This window comes from Monodelphis domestica, chromosome 1 (assembly GCF_027887165.1).
Source record: "Monodelphis domestica isolate mMonDom1 chromosome 1, mMonDom1.pri, whole genome shotgun sequence".
Taxonomy (NCBI): domain Eukaryota; kingdom Metazoa; phylum Chordata; class Mammalia; order Didelphimorphia; family Didelphidae; genus Monodelphis; species Monodelphis domestica.
The window spans coordinates 510864804-510881471 of record NC_077227.1 but is presented as its reverse complement, the minus strand read 5'-3'; the positions used below and the strand labels follow the sequence as shown (position 1 = coordinate 510881471).

General features: G+C 43.0%; 1 protein-coding gene and 1 long non-coding RNA gene across 3 annotated transcripts in view; both read right to left on the bottom strand.

Moving 5' to 3' along the window:
* Positions 1 to 2595: 2595 nt before the first annotated feature.
* Positions 2596 to 12487, bottom strand: ACTR1B (actin related protein 1B). Its single transcript, XM_001370364.5, has 11 exons — positions 12184 to 12487; positions 8807 to 8871; positions 7497 to 7572; positions 6844 to 6969; positions 6347 to 6471; positions 5234 to 5450; positions 4994 to 5086; positions 4607 to 4781; positions 4188 to 4249; positions 3886 to 3926; positions 2596 to 3677 (listed from the first exon to the last, which is right to left on the bottom strand). Exons 1-11 carry the CDS (start codon positions 12229 to 12231, stop codon positions 3575 to 3577), a joined length of 1131 nt encoding a protein of 376 aa, XP_001370401.1. The 5' UTR covers positions 12232 to 12487; the 3' UTR covers positions 2596 to 3574.
* Positions 12488 to 16114: 3627 nt separating this feature from the next.
* The window catches only part of LOC103098898 (uncharacterized), a 98052-nt gene continuing 97498 nt past the window's right edge, over positions 16115 to 16668 (bottom strand). For both annotated transcript variants that reach the window (XR_008915448.1, XR_008915453.1), the window contains one exon: positions 16115 to 16489. This is a non-coding gene — a long non-coding RNA (uncharacterized LOC103098898). The remainder of the gene's footprint in view (positions 16490 to 16668) is intronic.

Genomic DNA, 16668 nt, shown 5'->3' with positions numbered 1-16668 from the left:
ACACTAAGTAGTTCAAGAGACAAACTTTCATTTAGGGTTCAAATTAAAGTAAATGTTTAAAAAAAAACTGACTAATGAGTGAGTGAGCTTACTTTTTTGTAAGCCTTTACCCTCTACCTCAGAATTGTGCGTATTGGTTCCAAAGCAGAAGAGTAGAAAGGGCTAGGCATTGGGAGTTGTGACTACCCAGAGTCACACAACTAGGACCAAGCCAGGCTCTTTTATCTGCTGAGCCACTTAGTCGCCCCAGGTTCCCTTTACTTTTTTCAGCTTCCTATTCTACCCCTAATCTCAACCATATTCATGATATCACTCTTTGCACAGATCCTAGGAACAGCGAGAATTGACACCTGTTCTAACTATGTTAACTGTTATAGCTAAACCCATTTTAAGCACCTTGTTTCTCTGTCACCTACAGTATCATTCTCTTTACTGAGAAAGATAGACGCCAGTCTTAGCTCTTATGTTACCCTATTTAAAATAAATCTGATTACTTGCATGTGCCAAGCTTTACAGAATATAAAGATGAATAAAATATGGTTTGGGCCATCAAGAAGCTTAAGATTTGCTGTAAGAAATACACTCATGATATGTGAGGGCCATAAAAGTAGAAGAAAGGCCTGTAGACCTTAGGGATTACTGCTATTTGGGGTGATTTTGGTAGGTTTCATAGGCCAGTAATATTCAACAGGTAAGGTTTTGAAGGTGGGTAAGAGGGGTAGGAAATGAGAATTGCTAGGGTTGAAATTCTAGGTGGGGAGAAGACCGTGAACAAACCATAAAGCATGTTTTTAGGGGATGGTGAGTGGTCTCCCTTTTGATCAGTGTAGAATGCACATAGGGCAGGAAAATAGTGGAGACAGAACTGCATAGATTAGGTTCTAATTATTGTTTATCCTTAAAAATATGTGAAAGTACCATTCAAAGGTATATCAGACTAAGGAGTCGAGTCTGTATTGAGTAGGCAGTGAGGATCAACAAGACTTCTGAGCAGGGAAGTGGCAATGTTATACTTAAAGATTATCTGATTGGATTGGAAGGAGAAAAAACAAGATTATTGTAATAGTCAAAGATTGTGATGGTGAACCTTTTAGAGATGGGGTGCCAGGCCCCACTCCCCAGATCAAGTGCTGGGTGCCCCATGCCTGCACCCTTGGGGTAGAGGGGAAGAGGAAGCACTCCCCTTGGGCTGATAGGCAGAGGGACAGGTGAAGTGAAGAATGTCCTCAGCAAATATACAGAGGGGGACAGGCATGGCCTGAGCTCTGCCCCCTGTAAGCTGCCCACCTTACCCTCTGTGCACTCCCATTGGGCTGCTAGGAAGAAGGGTAGGGGTGTGTGAAAAAATGTCAGGCACAGTGGAGAAGGGGAGGGGAGCAGCTCCACCCTAGTTCCTCTGCTTTTCTAGAAATGAACTGGAGGTGACAAGGGAAGGGCAACCATGTGCCCACAGAGTGTGTATACCATCTTTGGCATCCATACCATAGGTTCACCATCAGTGGTCTAGGCCCTTAGGTTGAATGAGAATAAAAAGGTTAGACACTGGTAAAGATAAGATGCATTTAAAAAGAATTGCCAGAACTATCTTTTCCTGACTTATGTGTTGCTCCTCTTAATACATTGCTCCAGCCAAACTAGTCTTGCTGTTCATCCTACTCTCTTGCTGCATTTACAACTGGCTGTCCAACATTCCTGGAATGTATTCCCTCCTCACCCCCAGCTTTCTTCAGAGCTTAGCCCAGACATCTACATGAGGCCTTTCCTGGTCCCCTCCAACTGCTGTCTTTCCTTCCCACCCTTCAAATTATTTTGTATTTATTTTGAATATGTTTTGCATATGGGTTTATGTGTATAGGTAATCCCCTATCAACTGTAACCTCAGAGGACAATGGCATTTTTTTATCCAAATCTCTAGCAGAGTAGACATTTAATACTTGTTGACTGACTAGGCAACAGAAGAAGTTAAAAATGAGAGATTTCAAACCTAGGCAAACAGGAATGTGGTAATGTCATTGAGAGAAATGAAGTTGGGAAAAGGATCTGGCTTGAAAGCTTTCAAAACAGCTACTGGACTACACTGTTAGTTAGCTCCTCAAGGACAAGGATCCTACTTCTGTTTTTCTATTAGTGCCTTACTCATAAAAGAGGCCCAGCAATTAGAAGTAATGACAAATTCTAAGAGTCACAACATTACCCAAAGTTACTTCTAGGAATAAATTCTGTTAAGTGTTGGTAAGGCTTGTGAATTCTCTGTTTCCATCTAAGGAGTTTTAAAAAGGGAATGATGGAGGTGGGAAATTCTGCCACAGAGTAAAGGGGCCTATTCTCTGGGGCCTTCCATGTTACCCTGACAACTCTAGCTCTACCTGTTTTGGAAATAGAATCCATGCTGCACCATTCTACCTTGGAGGCCTTTCTCTAAAAGACCCTGGGGATGGATGAGGAAAAAATCTAAGTGGTATGCATAGCATCTGCCCAGCCAATAATAGCTGTCTGCAGAACAGATCAACCCCTAGAAAAGAGGAAAGAAGGATAAGATGCTTTCTGCAAAAGTCAACAAAACAATTAGAATAAAGTATAGCCACATAGCACACATTGTTCATAATTATTACTATAATGAATTTACAAAAAAAAATACAGGCAACTGTGTTAAATTATTGTACATGTCAGTGGGGCAGGGCTGTGAAGGATGGGGACCTGGCCATAGGACCCCTTGTTTAGGGGAATAAGGGAGAGGAAGAAAATGCCCTACCACCCAGGCACAGCCCTAGCTCCTCATTAAGTGGCTTTCATTGAGCAAATGAAAAATAACCCTTTCCAATCCAGAGTAAGCAGGGAAGTAGGAAGATGGGGGCAGCAGTTCATTTAAGTGCTTTGCAGGGGAAGATAAAGGAGCCTCCACATCCTAACCCTGTTTAAATCCTTGCTGTGAGACCAAAGGATTTAACCCTGGATCAAGGGCACCAAAGTACTAGGATGAAAGGCTACCCTACTAACCCTGCACCAGGGAATCCCAGCCCTAGGCAGAGAGAATGGTGAAGGAGAGGAGTCAGAAATGCCTTATCCAAGACTCTCACTGCTGTTGATTTAATAAAAAGATAAGTGAATGGCTTAAAACTGACCAAGGCAGATGTGAAGCAAAAGATCTGCTCACAACCTCGGTCCTCTCTCACTTCCCTCCCTAGAAGTTAGTCATGCAGTCTTCCAGGTACCCTCGTTCTAAATTGGGCCCTGCAATGGGAAGGAAAATGGGGATAGCAGGGAATATGGACTTTAAGGGAAAGCAACCCCCACAACTGTCCACAAGTAGGTGACCACAGGCTACCTTGGTCCTAGCTAAGGGTGGCAAGCCTTTCCCCCAGTTCCTATGTTTCAATTTAAGGACCCTATCTACCCAGCTGAGAAGTGGAAACAGGTGTGAGGGAGGAAGGGCATAGGGAATTAGCTACACCACCCACCTGGGGGGTGCTGGGCATGCAGGGGGGCCCTAAGCCTGGACCAGAAAGGGTTAAATGCAACAGTCCCCCTTTCTTTTCCTTTCACCCCCTCCTATACATGCTACCCACTCTCAGCACTAGAAGGTTTTTCGATGGATTGCACGGGCTCCATCTTCCTCATACTCCTTTTTGGATACCCACATCTTCTTAAAGGTGTCCAATGAAGCCAGTATAGAACCGCTGTAGAGGAGAGAAGATTGTCACTAGAGATTTAGACTGGTCTAAAGATTTAGACCTTTCTGAAGGACTCAAAATTCCATTCCCCTCATCCTATGAGGTAAAGATCCCTCTGGAGACACATCTCCATCTTGAAGATAGCTTGACTGATTATTCACCCCAGCTGTCAGCTCTGAAACCCAGGCTCCTTCATTCAACCCTTGAACCTTACCCTATCCATGTAGAGTACAGCCGTTCCTGAGGTGCTGAAATCTAAAAGGAGCAAAAACTGTCAGGACAACAATCCCATTCCCACATCTGTCCACCCCTCTCCTACAGCAGTCTTTCCCAGGTGCAGAAACTCACTCTACTTCATTCATAGGATAATGGGGAAAGTGTGTTTGGTCTCTTGAAGTGAAGCTACCTAAGAGCCCTGAGTATATGGGTATTAATTGAAGAGATAATGGGTTCAGAAGTCAATGCTTTCTTTTTCTTTCCTGAAACTGAGATACAAATGATTACCCACAGCTTTACCTTAATTTTTACATCTTTTGGGGCAAGTTTCTTTACTTCACTCAGTAACCGGTCACCAAAGCCTGAAAACAAAACCAAAAAAAGGCTAGGAACCCAGCTCTCCCCTCATCACCCTTATAAAAAGTATCAACCTGCCAGTACTGTTCCTTCTTCACTGTGATCTGAGGTATAGGTAGGGGTAAAGACAGATGTTCTAGTAGGAGGGCAACAGTCGATATATCCCTAGTCTGAAGGAAAACAGAATAAAGCCCCACACTAAGTAATGTTCTGCATCAATTCCTAGCCCTTGCTGATATGACAGTTATACAGACCACCAGAAGGTACTGAAGGAAATGGAGGACTAAGCTGCAGCTCCACTAAGCAGAACAGCAGAGAACAAGATGTTCCAGCTCCTAATGTGCTCTTGAGGCTGATCCTACCTTTGAAGAGGGTTGAACCTCCTGAGAGAACAATGTTGGCAAAAAGTGTTCGTCGAAGGTCCATGTCTGACTTGTGGATGGCGAAGGCCAGTACCTCGTGAAGACCTTCACTCTCATCCCCCACCAGATCAGGTTGAAATAGCAGCTCAGGAGCCCGGAACCGTGCTGGCCCAACCTTCATGACAGGTAAATGAGGTAGGTAGGAGGACCCTCAACCTTGAGGCAGGAAGGACCCCAAAAGATCCCTCAGCTTTTCCCCTGTGCCTCAGAATACCTTCAATCCACAAGGTGCAGCACCCCCCCCCCTTAAAGCCCCAAGCAATGCCTTCCCTGACCCCAAAGACAACACTTGCTTTCCCAATCCCACCTTCAAAACTTGTGACTTACATCAAGTGTGCTACCATCTGGCAGGGTGTACTGCACCTTCTCTGTTTCCAGAGCCTCATCTTTCTGTGGGTTGATAGACAAGTAGCAGGCTCTCTGTGGGTAAGCATGGACACAGGGGTCTTAGGCAAGGCGTCACATATAAAGATGTCACTGAATCGTTTGTTTTTCCCATTCCTACCTCAGACCCATCTGTCTCTTCACCCCTTATTTCTATCGTATGTATCTTCCCCACTCAGTTACCTCTTTTATAGTTCGGACAACCTCAAACTCAGCTGATGTATGAAAGTCAGCTCCTTCCTTTCTCAGAAGCAGTCGTAGGTAACGGGAAACATCACGGCCAGCAATGTCAACTCTCATGATGGAATGCGGCATGGCGAAGCCCTCATAGATAGGCACTGCATGTGTTACCCCATCCCCTGAATCCAAAACCACTCCAGTTGTTCTTCCTGTTGCATACCTGTAACCAAAACATATCCCTACCCCATCTCAGCTACCGATTGCCTCCCTACACCCCACCTATAGCAGAAAGCTTTCCATATGGTAATAGCAGTAATAACAATGGCCAGCATTTATATAGAGCTGTAAGGCTTGCAAAGCACTTTATATATAATCTCACTTGATCCTTGCAACAATCTTGTGATATGTGCTATTATCATTCTTATTTTGCAGATGAGGAAACTGACCCCAAGTCCAAAGCTCTATCCACTAAGTTACTAAGATGCCCCTCTACGCACCTAATAAATATCTGTTTAGCTGAATTAATTCCTATAGCCTGAAGGAGCATGGAACCAACTTTTTCAATGTAATTATTTATTTTTTTTAAGTCTGATTTTAATACCAAAACATATAAAAAAGAACACTTCCATATGCAAAGTAAAAAAGAAAAAAGGATTATAGATGAAACCACAAATTTCTGGCGTATAGACTTTTAAGAAGTATATAATGAATTCAGTGTTACTTTCAAAACTGTCTTACTTGTCTGTTTCCTTCTGTTCTCTGCATGGAAAAAAAATGCTTCAACAACCCTCTCTTACATTACCATCAGCTCTCCTTGCTCCTACAAATCCCCTTCTCATTGAAAATTTCAAGCAATCCAAAAACAAAACCTTTGTTGCCAATAAGCAGAGACAAACAAAAGAAATACACACATTGATAATGTCTTATTATATATGTCTCATTATGTATGTCTCATTCTGTAACTCACTTGTTCTTAAGGGAATAATTAAAATGTGGCTGGCTCTAGAGTGAAGTTCAATGGTTGAATACTACACAACACAGGGTCATTTGGGCCCTAAATCTTAGAAAGACCAAAAAAGTAAGCCTAAATATTAGGGTTCAGGAAGATATACTCACAAGCTGAGCACAGCCTGCATGGAAATGAACAAGGCTGGTACATTGAAGGTCTCAAAGAACACTTCAGCTGCCTTCTCCCGGTTTTTACTTGGATTGAGAGGAGCTTCCGTTAGAAGAACAGGGTGCTAGGTGTAATGAAGAGTTAAAGGCTCACTCACAAGACACTGAACTATCCAATGTACTCCCATTTTAGATTGTCACGTTACACCCCCAGCCTCTCCCAAACTCAGTGAGTAGCTGCAGCCCAAACTGCCCCCTTCTCAATGTTACTATCCAGTCATCTGTCAGCAGTTACACTTCCAAAGACACCCTGCTCTGTATCCCAGCATTCCTGACCTGGAAAACATTAGTCCATATCCTAGTCAAGAAGAGGAGGGGAGGAGGAGAGGAATGACAACAAGTCTCATCAAAGCACCTGGGAGAAGCTAGGGGAAAATTTAGCTAAAAGATGAATCAGGAGAGGAGAGGAAAAAGCAAACTGAAAGGTGATGTTATACCTCTTCAGAGAAAGTCTGTAGCTGGTCTTTGGAGTAGACATACTGCCAGATTCGTTCCATATCATTCCAGTCCTTTACTACACCATGCTCCATAGGGTAGCGGATAGCCAGCAATCCCCGGTGCTCCTAGGGATGAAATGCAATATATTGAACATATATGAAAACAAAACCTCACAGTCTTAAATGGTATTCACAGAAATAACAAGGCTTCTGGCTCTTCCCCTAAACTGAACCTTGTTCCTCTCTTAATATCATTATCAAGCTATGGCTTATTCAATGTCTCAATACACTCTGGCTCAGGATGGTGCTTTACATATATATTTAATAAATATTTTTGCTGAAGAGAAGAGAAAAATAGCAATAGAGATTAGGGCAGCACTATTCTGAGCGACATGCAAAATAATTTCTAAAATACAAAAACCAATATCCTCCAGGATGGGACCCATTATCCTAATTTTACGGATGGGAAAACTGATACAGAGTGGAAGGTAATACTATACAATGAGTGAAGTGATGAAAAAAGGAAGAGAATTCAGGAATCCAGAGCTCTACCTAAAAAGTAATGATCAATAGTCTAATACTCTGAACCTCTGGCCACTGCTGCTTAGAAGATGACCCCAAACCATGGAAAAGACAGGATGAAAAGATTTTACCTCTGCTTTGGGCCCAATGAAGAGATCTCCTTCTAGGGCTCCAGCCATCACACGTATGTGCTTTGGACGCCCAACACTGCAAGGACAAATGTGTTAAGAGATGTGAGTTGGGAGACAGAAGGGAAGGGGTATATAGCTTTGACAATGCTGTCCCTTCCCAGGGAAATAAAAAACCAACACAAAAGTTCTAGAACAGGGACTATTTTTTAAACCCTTACCTTCCATCTTAGAAACAATACTGTGCATTGGTTCCAACACTGAAGATCTATAAGGGCTAGGCAATGGGGATTAAGTGACTTGCCCAGGGTAACATATTGAGGAAGTATCTGAGATTTGAACCCAGAACCTCCTTTCTCTAGGCCTGGCTCTCAATCCACTGAGCTACCTAGTACCCCCTACAACAGGGATTCTTAAACTTTTTTGCATCAGGGGCACTTTTGGTAATCTGCTGATATCTATGGACCCCTTCTCAGAATGGTTTGTTACCTTTATTATAATTAAGGAAATGTTAAATTTCAATTAAGAGTTAGTGAAAATAAAGACTTTTTTTGCCCATCCCAAGTTCACTCCCCTGAAATATATAGATCTCTTGGGGGCCTGGGGCCGAAAATTAAGAAATTCTAGTCCACATAATGACAATCCCACATGGGGAAAGGGTGAGAAGCAGAAGTCAGAACACTGTTCAATAAGAATTATGGTCTATTATGGTCAGTTTGGCAGTTCAGGGAAAGATAAGTCTGTTCAGATTTAATTTCAGATTCCTTTTACGAGCTTTCCTTCCCATTTCTACCCAAAAGTCACAAAGACACTCTGAGTTCACAGGAATCTCAGCCCCTCAATTCCAGCCTAGGCCCTGGCAGAAAGTCAGTCTTCTGCAGGCACAATGACTCAGCCCATACAGTATGTATTGGAGGCCAGGCAGCTGAAAACCAAGGGGATACAGAGTGCCAAGAAATAGAATCTAAAAATGACAGGACATGTTTCATGCAGCCATCTTTGTTACATCCCACTGCCACACCCTGGAACAAGACTTAAAGACTAGATATCTTACCACCCTGAAAAGAGATCCAGATTCTCTCCACATCAACACCAGCCAGGGTTTCAAAAAGAAGGACTGAAAACTCATTTGATCTCTTATATTGCCCTTAAAACAGAAACCAGGCCCAAACCCTTTCCGTGATTCTTACAGAAGCAAGTTATTTTAATAACCTGGACCCCTAGTGAAAGTTATTACACAGACAAGAATGCAAGAAGACAGCAAACAAAAGAAAGTGAAGAAGGGTTTGGAGAACAAGCTAATTGACACTTACTAGTTTGGAAAACAGTATTTAGGAATCTGATCTCCAGCAAAGCCAGCCTTGATTGCCCCAGAACCCTGTAAGGAAAAACAATGCTCAGCACCCCCACAGTATGAGAGGGATTGAGATACAGGAAGTCTAGCTACAAAGTCAGGGAGAATAGAATAAAAAAAAGGAGCAGCAACCCCAATGCTGGCCCATGAAAAACAAATTCCTAACCCTGGTCCAGGAACAAATAATCCATAGCACAAACTCTTTCCATATCCCCATCCCCCAAATAAAAACAAGAATGCTCATCATGTAATCATAAAACTAGATCTGGAAGGGACCACAGTGGTCAGTTACTCCAATCTCCCTCATTTTGCTAAAGAAGAAAGTGAGGGAGGTTAAGTGATTTGACTAAAATTACGTAGTCAGTATTTGAGGTAGAATTTGAACCCCCAACTCCAGGACCATTCTTCCCCAAGGGATCCCAGGTGGGCAAGGACAACAGCCAAGGTCTCCCAAAAGAGATGATTAGATCCACTAGAACAGGCATCATTTCTCACGTGACTTCCACCCAGGAGAATAGGACAAAGAGTATAAAACAATAGTTTGTTTTTTATCTAGACTTATTACTTTCCTGATGTGGGGAACTACCTGTCAGTTAATGCCTTCTATTAATGCAAGGCACTTGTTCTGCAAAGTCTTAGTGAGTTGCTTGGGGAAGCTGGAGGTTAAATGATTCAACCAGTATGTTAGAGACAGGTAAAATAAGGTTTGCTCTCCTGCTGCCTCTCAGCTACCTGCTATGCCTCATAACCATAAAGACCTTTAGAGTAAAAATTAATTTCAAAACAACGTCATCTGTACCATTAAAATGTTGGACTATTCCCAGCTGTGTGACCCTGGGCAAGTCACTTGACCCCCATTGCCTAGCCCTTACCACTCTTCTGCCCTGGAGCCAATACATAGTATTGACTCCAAGACGGAAGGTAAGGGTTTAAAAAAAAAATGTTGGACTAAGATGCCGTGTGAGGTCCCTTCCAATTCTAAATCTATGAAGCTATGAATCCTGTGAGAGAAATCTAGTCCAGGTCAAAGACCTAACTTGGATACCAGATCTTCCAAATCTATATACTTATGACCTAAAGAGTCACCTTCCACCAAAAAATGACCTAGTCCTTCTTATTCCTTGGTCAAAGGCTTACCAAGGGCAAGACACCTAACTTCAAGCCTCTTACTAAGTCAGTCAACAATGACCTATGCTGGGCCACATCCATCAATCAATCCCCAAGCATGTATTAAATGTCTATTATCTACCAGGCACTGTGCTGGAAACATGAATAAAGTGCTAGAAGAGTCAGGTTCAGGTCTTTTATCTGACCCCAAAAGAAATCTAATTCAGTGGTTTTGTGGAAACAAGTTTCAGATCACAGGAGTAAGTATCTACAAAGAAAAGACTAAGGGGTAGCCAGATGGCTCATTGGATAGAGAGCCAGGCCTGGAGATGGCATATCTTGGGTTTCTGGCCTCAGACACATCTTAGCTGTGTTACCCTAGGCAAGTCACTTAATCCTAATTGCCTAGCCCTGACCACTCTTCTGCCTTGGAATCTTAGTATTAAGTATATACTTTAAAAAATACTTAATACAGATTTTAAGACAGACAGTAATGATTTTTTCTTTTTAAAAAAGAATAGGCTAAGTCCCTAATCAGAGTACAGAGATACCAGAAAAAAAGGGCAAGAATTCTCCTGAGAACTGTCATAAGGAAGCTAAAATATCCAGTAATACAATCACAGACTTAGAACTGTAAGAGCCCGTGGATGTTATCAAGTCTAACTCCATCCTTTTACAGATGCAGAAACTGAGGCCTTCAGAGATTAACATACAGGTAGTATGTGATAGAGGGGAATCAAAACTGTATCCCATGACTTCCAAACTAGCACTCTCCCTAAGTCACAGAGTTATCAGTTCTGCGGATGAAATTGCCTTGATTTTGGTTCAAAGCACAGACAGTCCCATTCTGAGAAACTCAGCCACTGGGCTATCAGATGACCCAAGTAGCCAAGCCAAGATTATTTCTTTCTGGAACTTCAAATCAGTTATGCTCTAATTTGTTCTTGAGGCCTGGGATGTATGATCTGAACATACTTCCTTGACCAATGCATCCATTTCTTGTCCAGCAATGCAATAAGGAGAAAGGCTTGAGTACCCCAAGGAGCATTCAAACATTTGAGCAACTAGTTGTATCTTCTCAAAGGAGGAGGTGCAACTATAGCCTGCTGCCCTCGAGAAAGATTGGCCTGGTAGGGTCCTAGTAACTGGAGGGCTTGCTAGGTAGAAGTCGTTTCAATACTGTATCACCAGCATCCATAATCCAAGAATGAGGAGATCAGTATAGTGAGAGGTGGGGCTAAATTCAGAGAGACCCCTTAACTATCAGAGATGTTGAAATATCAGTAAAGCTGAAAAATTTTATGTTTCTCGCTGAAAGAGATCTTAGGATCATCTAATCAAATTTCTCACTTTCCAATGAGGCCACTGAGACCAAAAGGGGTGAAGCAGCTTGTCTGGAGTCACACAGGTGGCAAACTTCAGAGCCAAGATTCTGACCCTAATCTGCCCTTTGGCCCCTTTAGTGCTCCCTCCAAAGCACTAAGAACTCTACACACAGTGCTCCATGATAAGATCACTGGATGACAAATCTAGAGCTGGAAAGGACCTTAGAAGTTATCTGATTCAACGCCTTCATTTTACACCTGAGGTCTAGAGGAGCGTCAGTGACTTGCCCAAGGTCACACCACAAGGAGTTGTGCAAATTCAAACCCAAGACTTGTGAACCCAAAGCCGGTACTACTCCACCTGTTTTCCTAATTCTTAGCCTTGGGGATGATGCTAGGCTTCCTCGGTTGACCCACCCCGCCCCCACCTCCACATGCATGCAGTTGGGGGTAGGAGTGCATCCCGCAGGCGCAGATCGGTCGCGACTCGAGGAGGGGGCAGGGAGGCAGCCTCCTGCCCGGAGCAGGGCAACGTCCCTGGAGGAGAGAGGAAGGCTAGCGAGTTTGCTCCGAGTGGACACGCGGGAAGAGAATCTCGAGTATGGGTTCTGCGCGTGCGCCCCTCCGGAGCTGTCACATCTCTTGGGCTGGGGAAGGCCCGGAAAGGTGGGCTGGGGTAGGAGCTGCGCCAGGGAAGGGGCAAGGGCGCAGCTGGGCGGGGTGGGGCGGGGCTCAAGAGGAATCCGGATACTCTCCCAGCGCCTGCCCCGCCCGGGAGCCGCCTGCCTGGAGGCGGGAGGGGGGGAGGCGGGGCGCGCGCGCCCCCGGCCACCCGCCCGCCCCTCCTCGTGCCCCAGAGCCCCCGCTCCCGTCAACCCGTCCTCAAGCTCTCCCTGGATCTCACATTGTCGATCACCACGGGCTGGTTGGCGATGATGTCGTAGGACTCCATGGCCAGGCCGGCCCCGACTGGCTGGAAAGCGAATCCGATGGACCGTCGGACGGGCTGGGCAGCGGCGGAGACAGCGGCGGCAGCGGCTTCCAGACAGGGCGCCGCCCCCCCCCACGCCCCGCTTCGCCTCCCACCAGCACAGCCTACCCTGCGCGCCCGGCCTAGGCCCGGCTTGGGGCGCGTAACCAATCACCGTTCCGACCTGGGCTGAATGACGGGTTAGAGTCCCCTAGTCGGGATGGGAAAGGGGGCGGGACCATTGCGTTTCAGAAAGCCAATCGGATTGGGTTTTCGGGAGAGGGCGTTGCCCTTTCATGGTAGATTGCGCGGGGCCGGGATGATGTCATGGCTCCGTTCTTAAAGCGGTCTAAAGCTAACCGTGCCTCCCGCAGACGGAGCACCAGTCTGTGAGATATCCTGGGTGGTGTGGTCTGACTCTTCCAAGGGCCATGCACCGCTTCAAGGCGAAGAAGCAGCTAGCTTCTCTTTTCCAATAAAGGAGGAAACTGAGTAAGGAAAAAAACTTAGAAAAGGTCTGAGCCGGGCTCTTCTCCAATCACGGCCATCAAGTTTCCTATTCGAACCGCTGTCAGGGCTGATGTAGTGAAGGGTTAGAGCCTCTGATTGCAGAGCCAGCGAACCTTGGTTTCGTCCTCTGCTACTTAGAATATCTCGTGACCTTGAGCAAGCTATTGTAAACTTCGTGTAAAGGCACACTGCTATCCTCTATGCATTTGTCTTCTCATCTTTGTAAAAATTGAGGGCTGACTAAGATAACCCTAAAGTCCCTTCCAGTTCTAGAGCCTCCTCAGAAATATTCCAACTGTTTTTGCTTTCAGAATTCCTTCCATTCAATGATGGAGAATCTTTTGCAGAATTTAGGTATCCAAAAGACTGGGACCATTGGGAGAAAATCCTGGGCTCTAGAACAGTACCAATGTCTTGAAGTTGACTTTTATCATGAGGAGTTGACTATCAACCCAAAAAAGTAGTTATTGGACCAATCTGGCAGAAACTAGGCATAAACCCAAATCTCACACTATATGCCAAGATAAATTCCAAATGGTAATAATAGCCAGTGTGTGTATGTGTGTGTATATACATGTGTGATTTGCCCACAGACACAGCTAGTATTTGAGGCTGGATTTGAACTCAATTCTTGTTGATTTCAGGTCCAATATTCTATCCATTTATGCTACCTAAGTGCCTCTTACATACATACATACATACATATATTTATAAAGGGGAACATACGAAAAGAGATTATGTTTATGACATCATAAACAGAACAAGGAAGCAATTATCTTTATAGAGAATAGAAGAGTCCATGACCAAAATTTAGAAAGGATTACAGGAGATGGAATGGAAAATTTTGATTTCATAAAATTAAGAAGTTTTTGCAGAAATATAACAATTACAGCTAAAATTAGAAGGGAAGCAGGTAACTAGGAGGAAATCTTAGCAGAAAGTTTCTCTTCTGGGGGGCAGCTGGGTGACAAAGCAGATTGAGAGCCAGGCCCAGGGACAGGAGGTTCTGGGTTCAAACGTGACCTCAGACCCTTCCTACCTGTGTGACCCTGGGCAAGTCACTTGACCCCCATTGCCTAGCCCTTACCACTCTTCTGCCTTAGAACCAATACAAAGTATCGATTCTAAGACAGAAGGAAAGGGATTAAAAAAAAGTTTCTCTTCTAAACTTTCATTTCCAGGATATATTAAGGAATGGATTAAAATTTAAAAGATTAAGATCAATTCCTCAATTGATAAATAGTCAAGGAATACAAATAAGCAATTCTAATAGTAAGAAATCTTGACTATTAATAATCATGCTCCAAATCACTGAAAATTAGAGAAATGCAAACTAAAGTAACTTTCAAGTTCCATCTCACACCCATTAGGCTGGCAAAGTTGACAAGAAAAATGACAAATGTTGACAGGATTTCAGGAAAGTCAGCACATTAATTCACTGTTCTTGGAGCTATAAATTGGTCTAGGTAGGCTGAAAGGCAATTTGAAACTATGTCAAAGAGTTATTAAATGTGGATACCCTTTGACCTAGCAATACTACTACTAGTGGACCTATACCTTCAAGAGACCAAAGAAAGAATAATATAATATATTTATAGCAGTTCTTTTTGGAATAGTAAAGAACTGGAAACTAAGGTTATACCTATCAGTTGGAGAATAGTTGAATAATTTATGGTATATAAATGTAATTTAATACTATTGTTCCACAAGAAAAGATTAAAGGAATAGTTTCAGTGAAGTTTGGGAAGATTTTGTGAAGTAAACAAAATAGAGAATTTGAACCCAGGCCCTCCCATCTCCAGGCCTGGCTGTCTAAGCTACCCCTTGAACCAGACTTCTCATGAGCAACACACATACATTTGCTTAGACAACATCTCCACCAGAAAGTCCTACTCACTTTAAAATCAAACATGTCTAAAACTTAACTAATGTTATAAAATGCTGTAGGATGCAGAAGGTTTGGTGGCACTGTAGCCTCTCCTTTTCTTACTCTTCTGCTCTTTATCTACAGAGTTCAATCCTGAGGGAAACTGGACCTACTGAGAGGGTTAGGCTTCCTTTCCTCACACTGTTGGGCTCATTATGCCCTGACTCAGCATATATCAGGGACAATTACTTTAAGTTTAGATTTGGGCTCATGTCTTCTTATACAATAATAATGCTATAAAAACAAACAACTTTGAAAGACTTAAGAACTCTAATCAGCTCAGTAACCATGATCCCAGGAACTCATAATGAAATATACTACATACTATCCACCTCCTGAAGGAGAGGTGATAGACTCTGGATATTTGCCCAGGGTCACATGGCTAGTATCTGAGGCCAGATTTGAACTTAAATCTGGTCCTAGCTGTGTGACTCTAGACAAGTCACTTAACCCCCATTGTCTAACCCTTGCTACTCTTCTACCTTAGAATTGATATAAGAAAGAAGGTAAGGGTTTAAAAAAAGAAAACAAACTTTAGGGATATTCCAACTCTTCCCTTTTCCTCACTCCTTGTATATATCAGTTACCAAATCCTGTTAATTATATTCCCACAATAACAGCTAATATTAATATAGAGGTCTCTGTATACCAGGTGCTGTACTAAGTGCTTTACAATTATTATGTCATTTGATTGTTACAGCATCTGTGGAGCTATTATTTCTATTTTACAGAAAGGGAAACTGAAGCAAGCAAAGGTTAAGTGACTTGTCTAAGAACACACAGTAAATATTTAAGGTCACATTTGAACTCAGGTCTTCCTAACCCTAGGCCTTTAGTTCTATTTCCTAAACCATCTGGCTGCCACAAAATATTTGGCATCCAGTCCTTCAGAAGGTTGAGGAAGGAGCCAGTTGATCACTCTGTCCATGGATTTTGTACTTAGGGTACTAGGGAGCTAAGTTACAACTTGAGGAATTAAGACTTGGAGAAAATTCAATACCTTTTAAGGAAAAAAACTAAGGTAGTGTGCAATAGGGCGTAAGAAATTGCTTCCACTTATAATAGAGTTCATCCTTCCCTAGCAGCTACCTTCCCCAAGACACCAAGACAACCTCTTGGCTACCAGCTCTCACTTGGTCCTCTTTGCCTTTTTTGCCTGTGTTTTGGGGGCCTACACGTTGAGTAAGGATGAGCATTACCCCAAGTGAAGTTCCCTAAAGAGAATTTCTTTGTTTTAATTTTCAAATTAGTTTATTGCTGCTTTTTATAAAATATCACTCAACACAAACATCTCTCCCTACTTCCAAACCTTCCTTACAACAAAGAAAAAAAAAATTTTTTTTTTTAAATATATTTTATTTGGTCATTTCCAAGCATTATTCGTTAAAGACATAGATCATTTTCTTTTCCTCCCCCCCCCCACCCCCCATAGCCAACGCACAAGTCCACTGGGCATTAGATGTTTTCTTGATTTGAACCCATTGCTTTGTTGATAGTATTTGCATTAGAGTGTTCATTTAGAGTCTATCCTCTGTCATGTCCCCTCAACCTCTGTATTCAGGCAGTTGCTTTTTCTCGGTGTTTCCACTCCCACAGTTTATCCTTTGCTTATGAATGGTGTTTTTTTTTCTCCTGGGTCCCTGCAAGTTGTTCAGGGACATTACACCACCACCAATGGAGAAGTCCATTACGTTCGATGATACCACAGTGTGTTTGTCTCTGTGTACAATGTTCTCCTGGTTCTGCTCCTCTCGCTCTGCATCACTTCCTGGAGGTTGTTCCAGTCTCCATGGAACTTCTCCACTTGAAAAAAAAAAAAATTTTAATAATGCATGATTTTATTAGTTTTATATTATGAAGGTTTTTTCTTTTAATCTCAATACATGAAATCTGACTTAAAGATGGCTTAAAATAAGAGTAATCTCAAGCACTGAATCATGAAGTTATCTAAATAATTTGAAACACAAAAGCAAGTAAAGCCA

Bases quoted from the DNA above. Each gene is read 5' to 3' on its own strand.
- ACTR1B (XM_001370364.5), bottom strand. From the start codon at position 12,231: ATGGAGTCCTACGACATCATCGCCAACCAGCCCGTGGTGATCGACAAT. The intron at 4,250-4,606 runs GTAGGATCAGCC...TTTTGTTTTCAG, and splicing joins AGGTTCAACCCTCTTCAAAG to GCTTTGGTGACCGGTTACTG. The intron at 3,678-3,885 runs GTAAGGTTCAAG...TCTCCTCTACAG, and splicing joins CTGTACTCTACATGGATAGG to CGGTTCTATACTGGCTTCAT.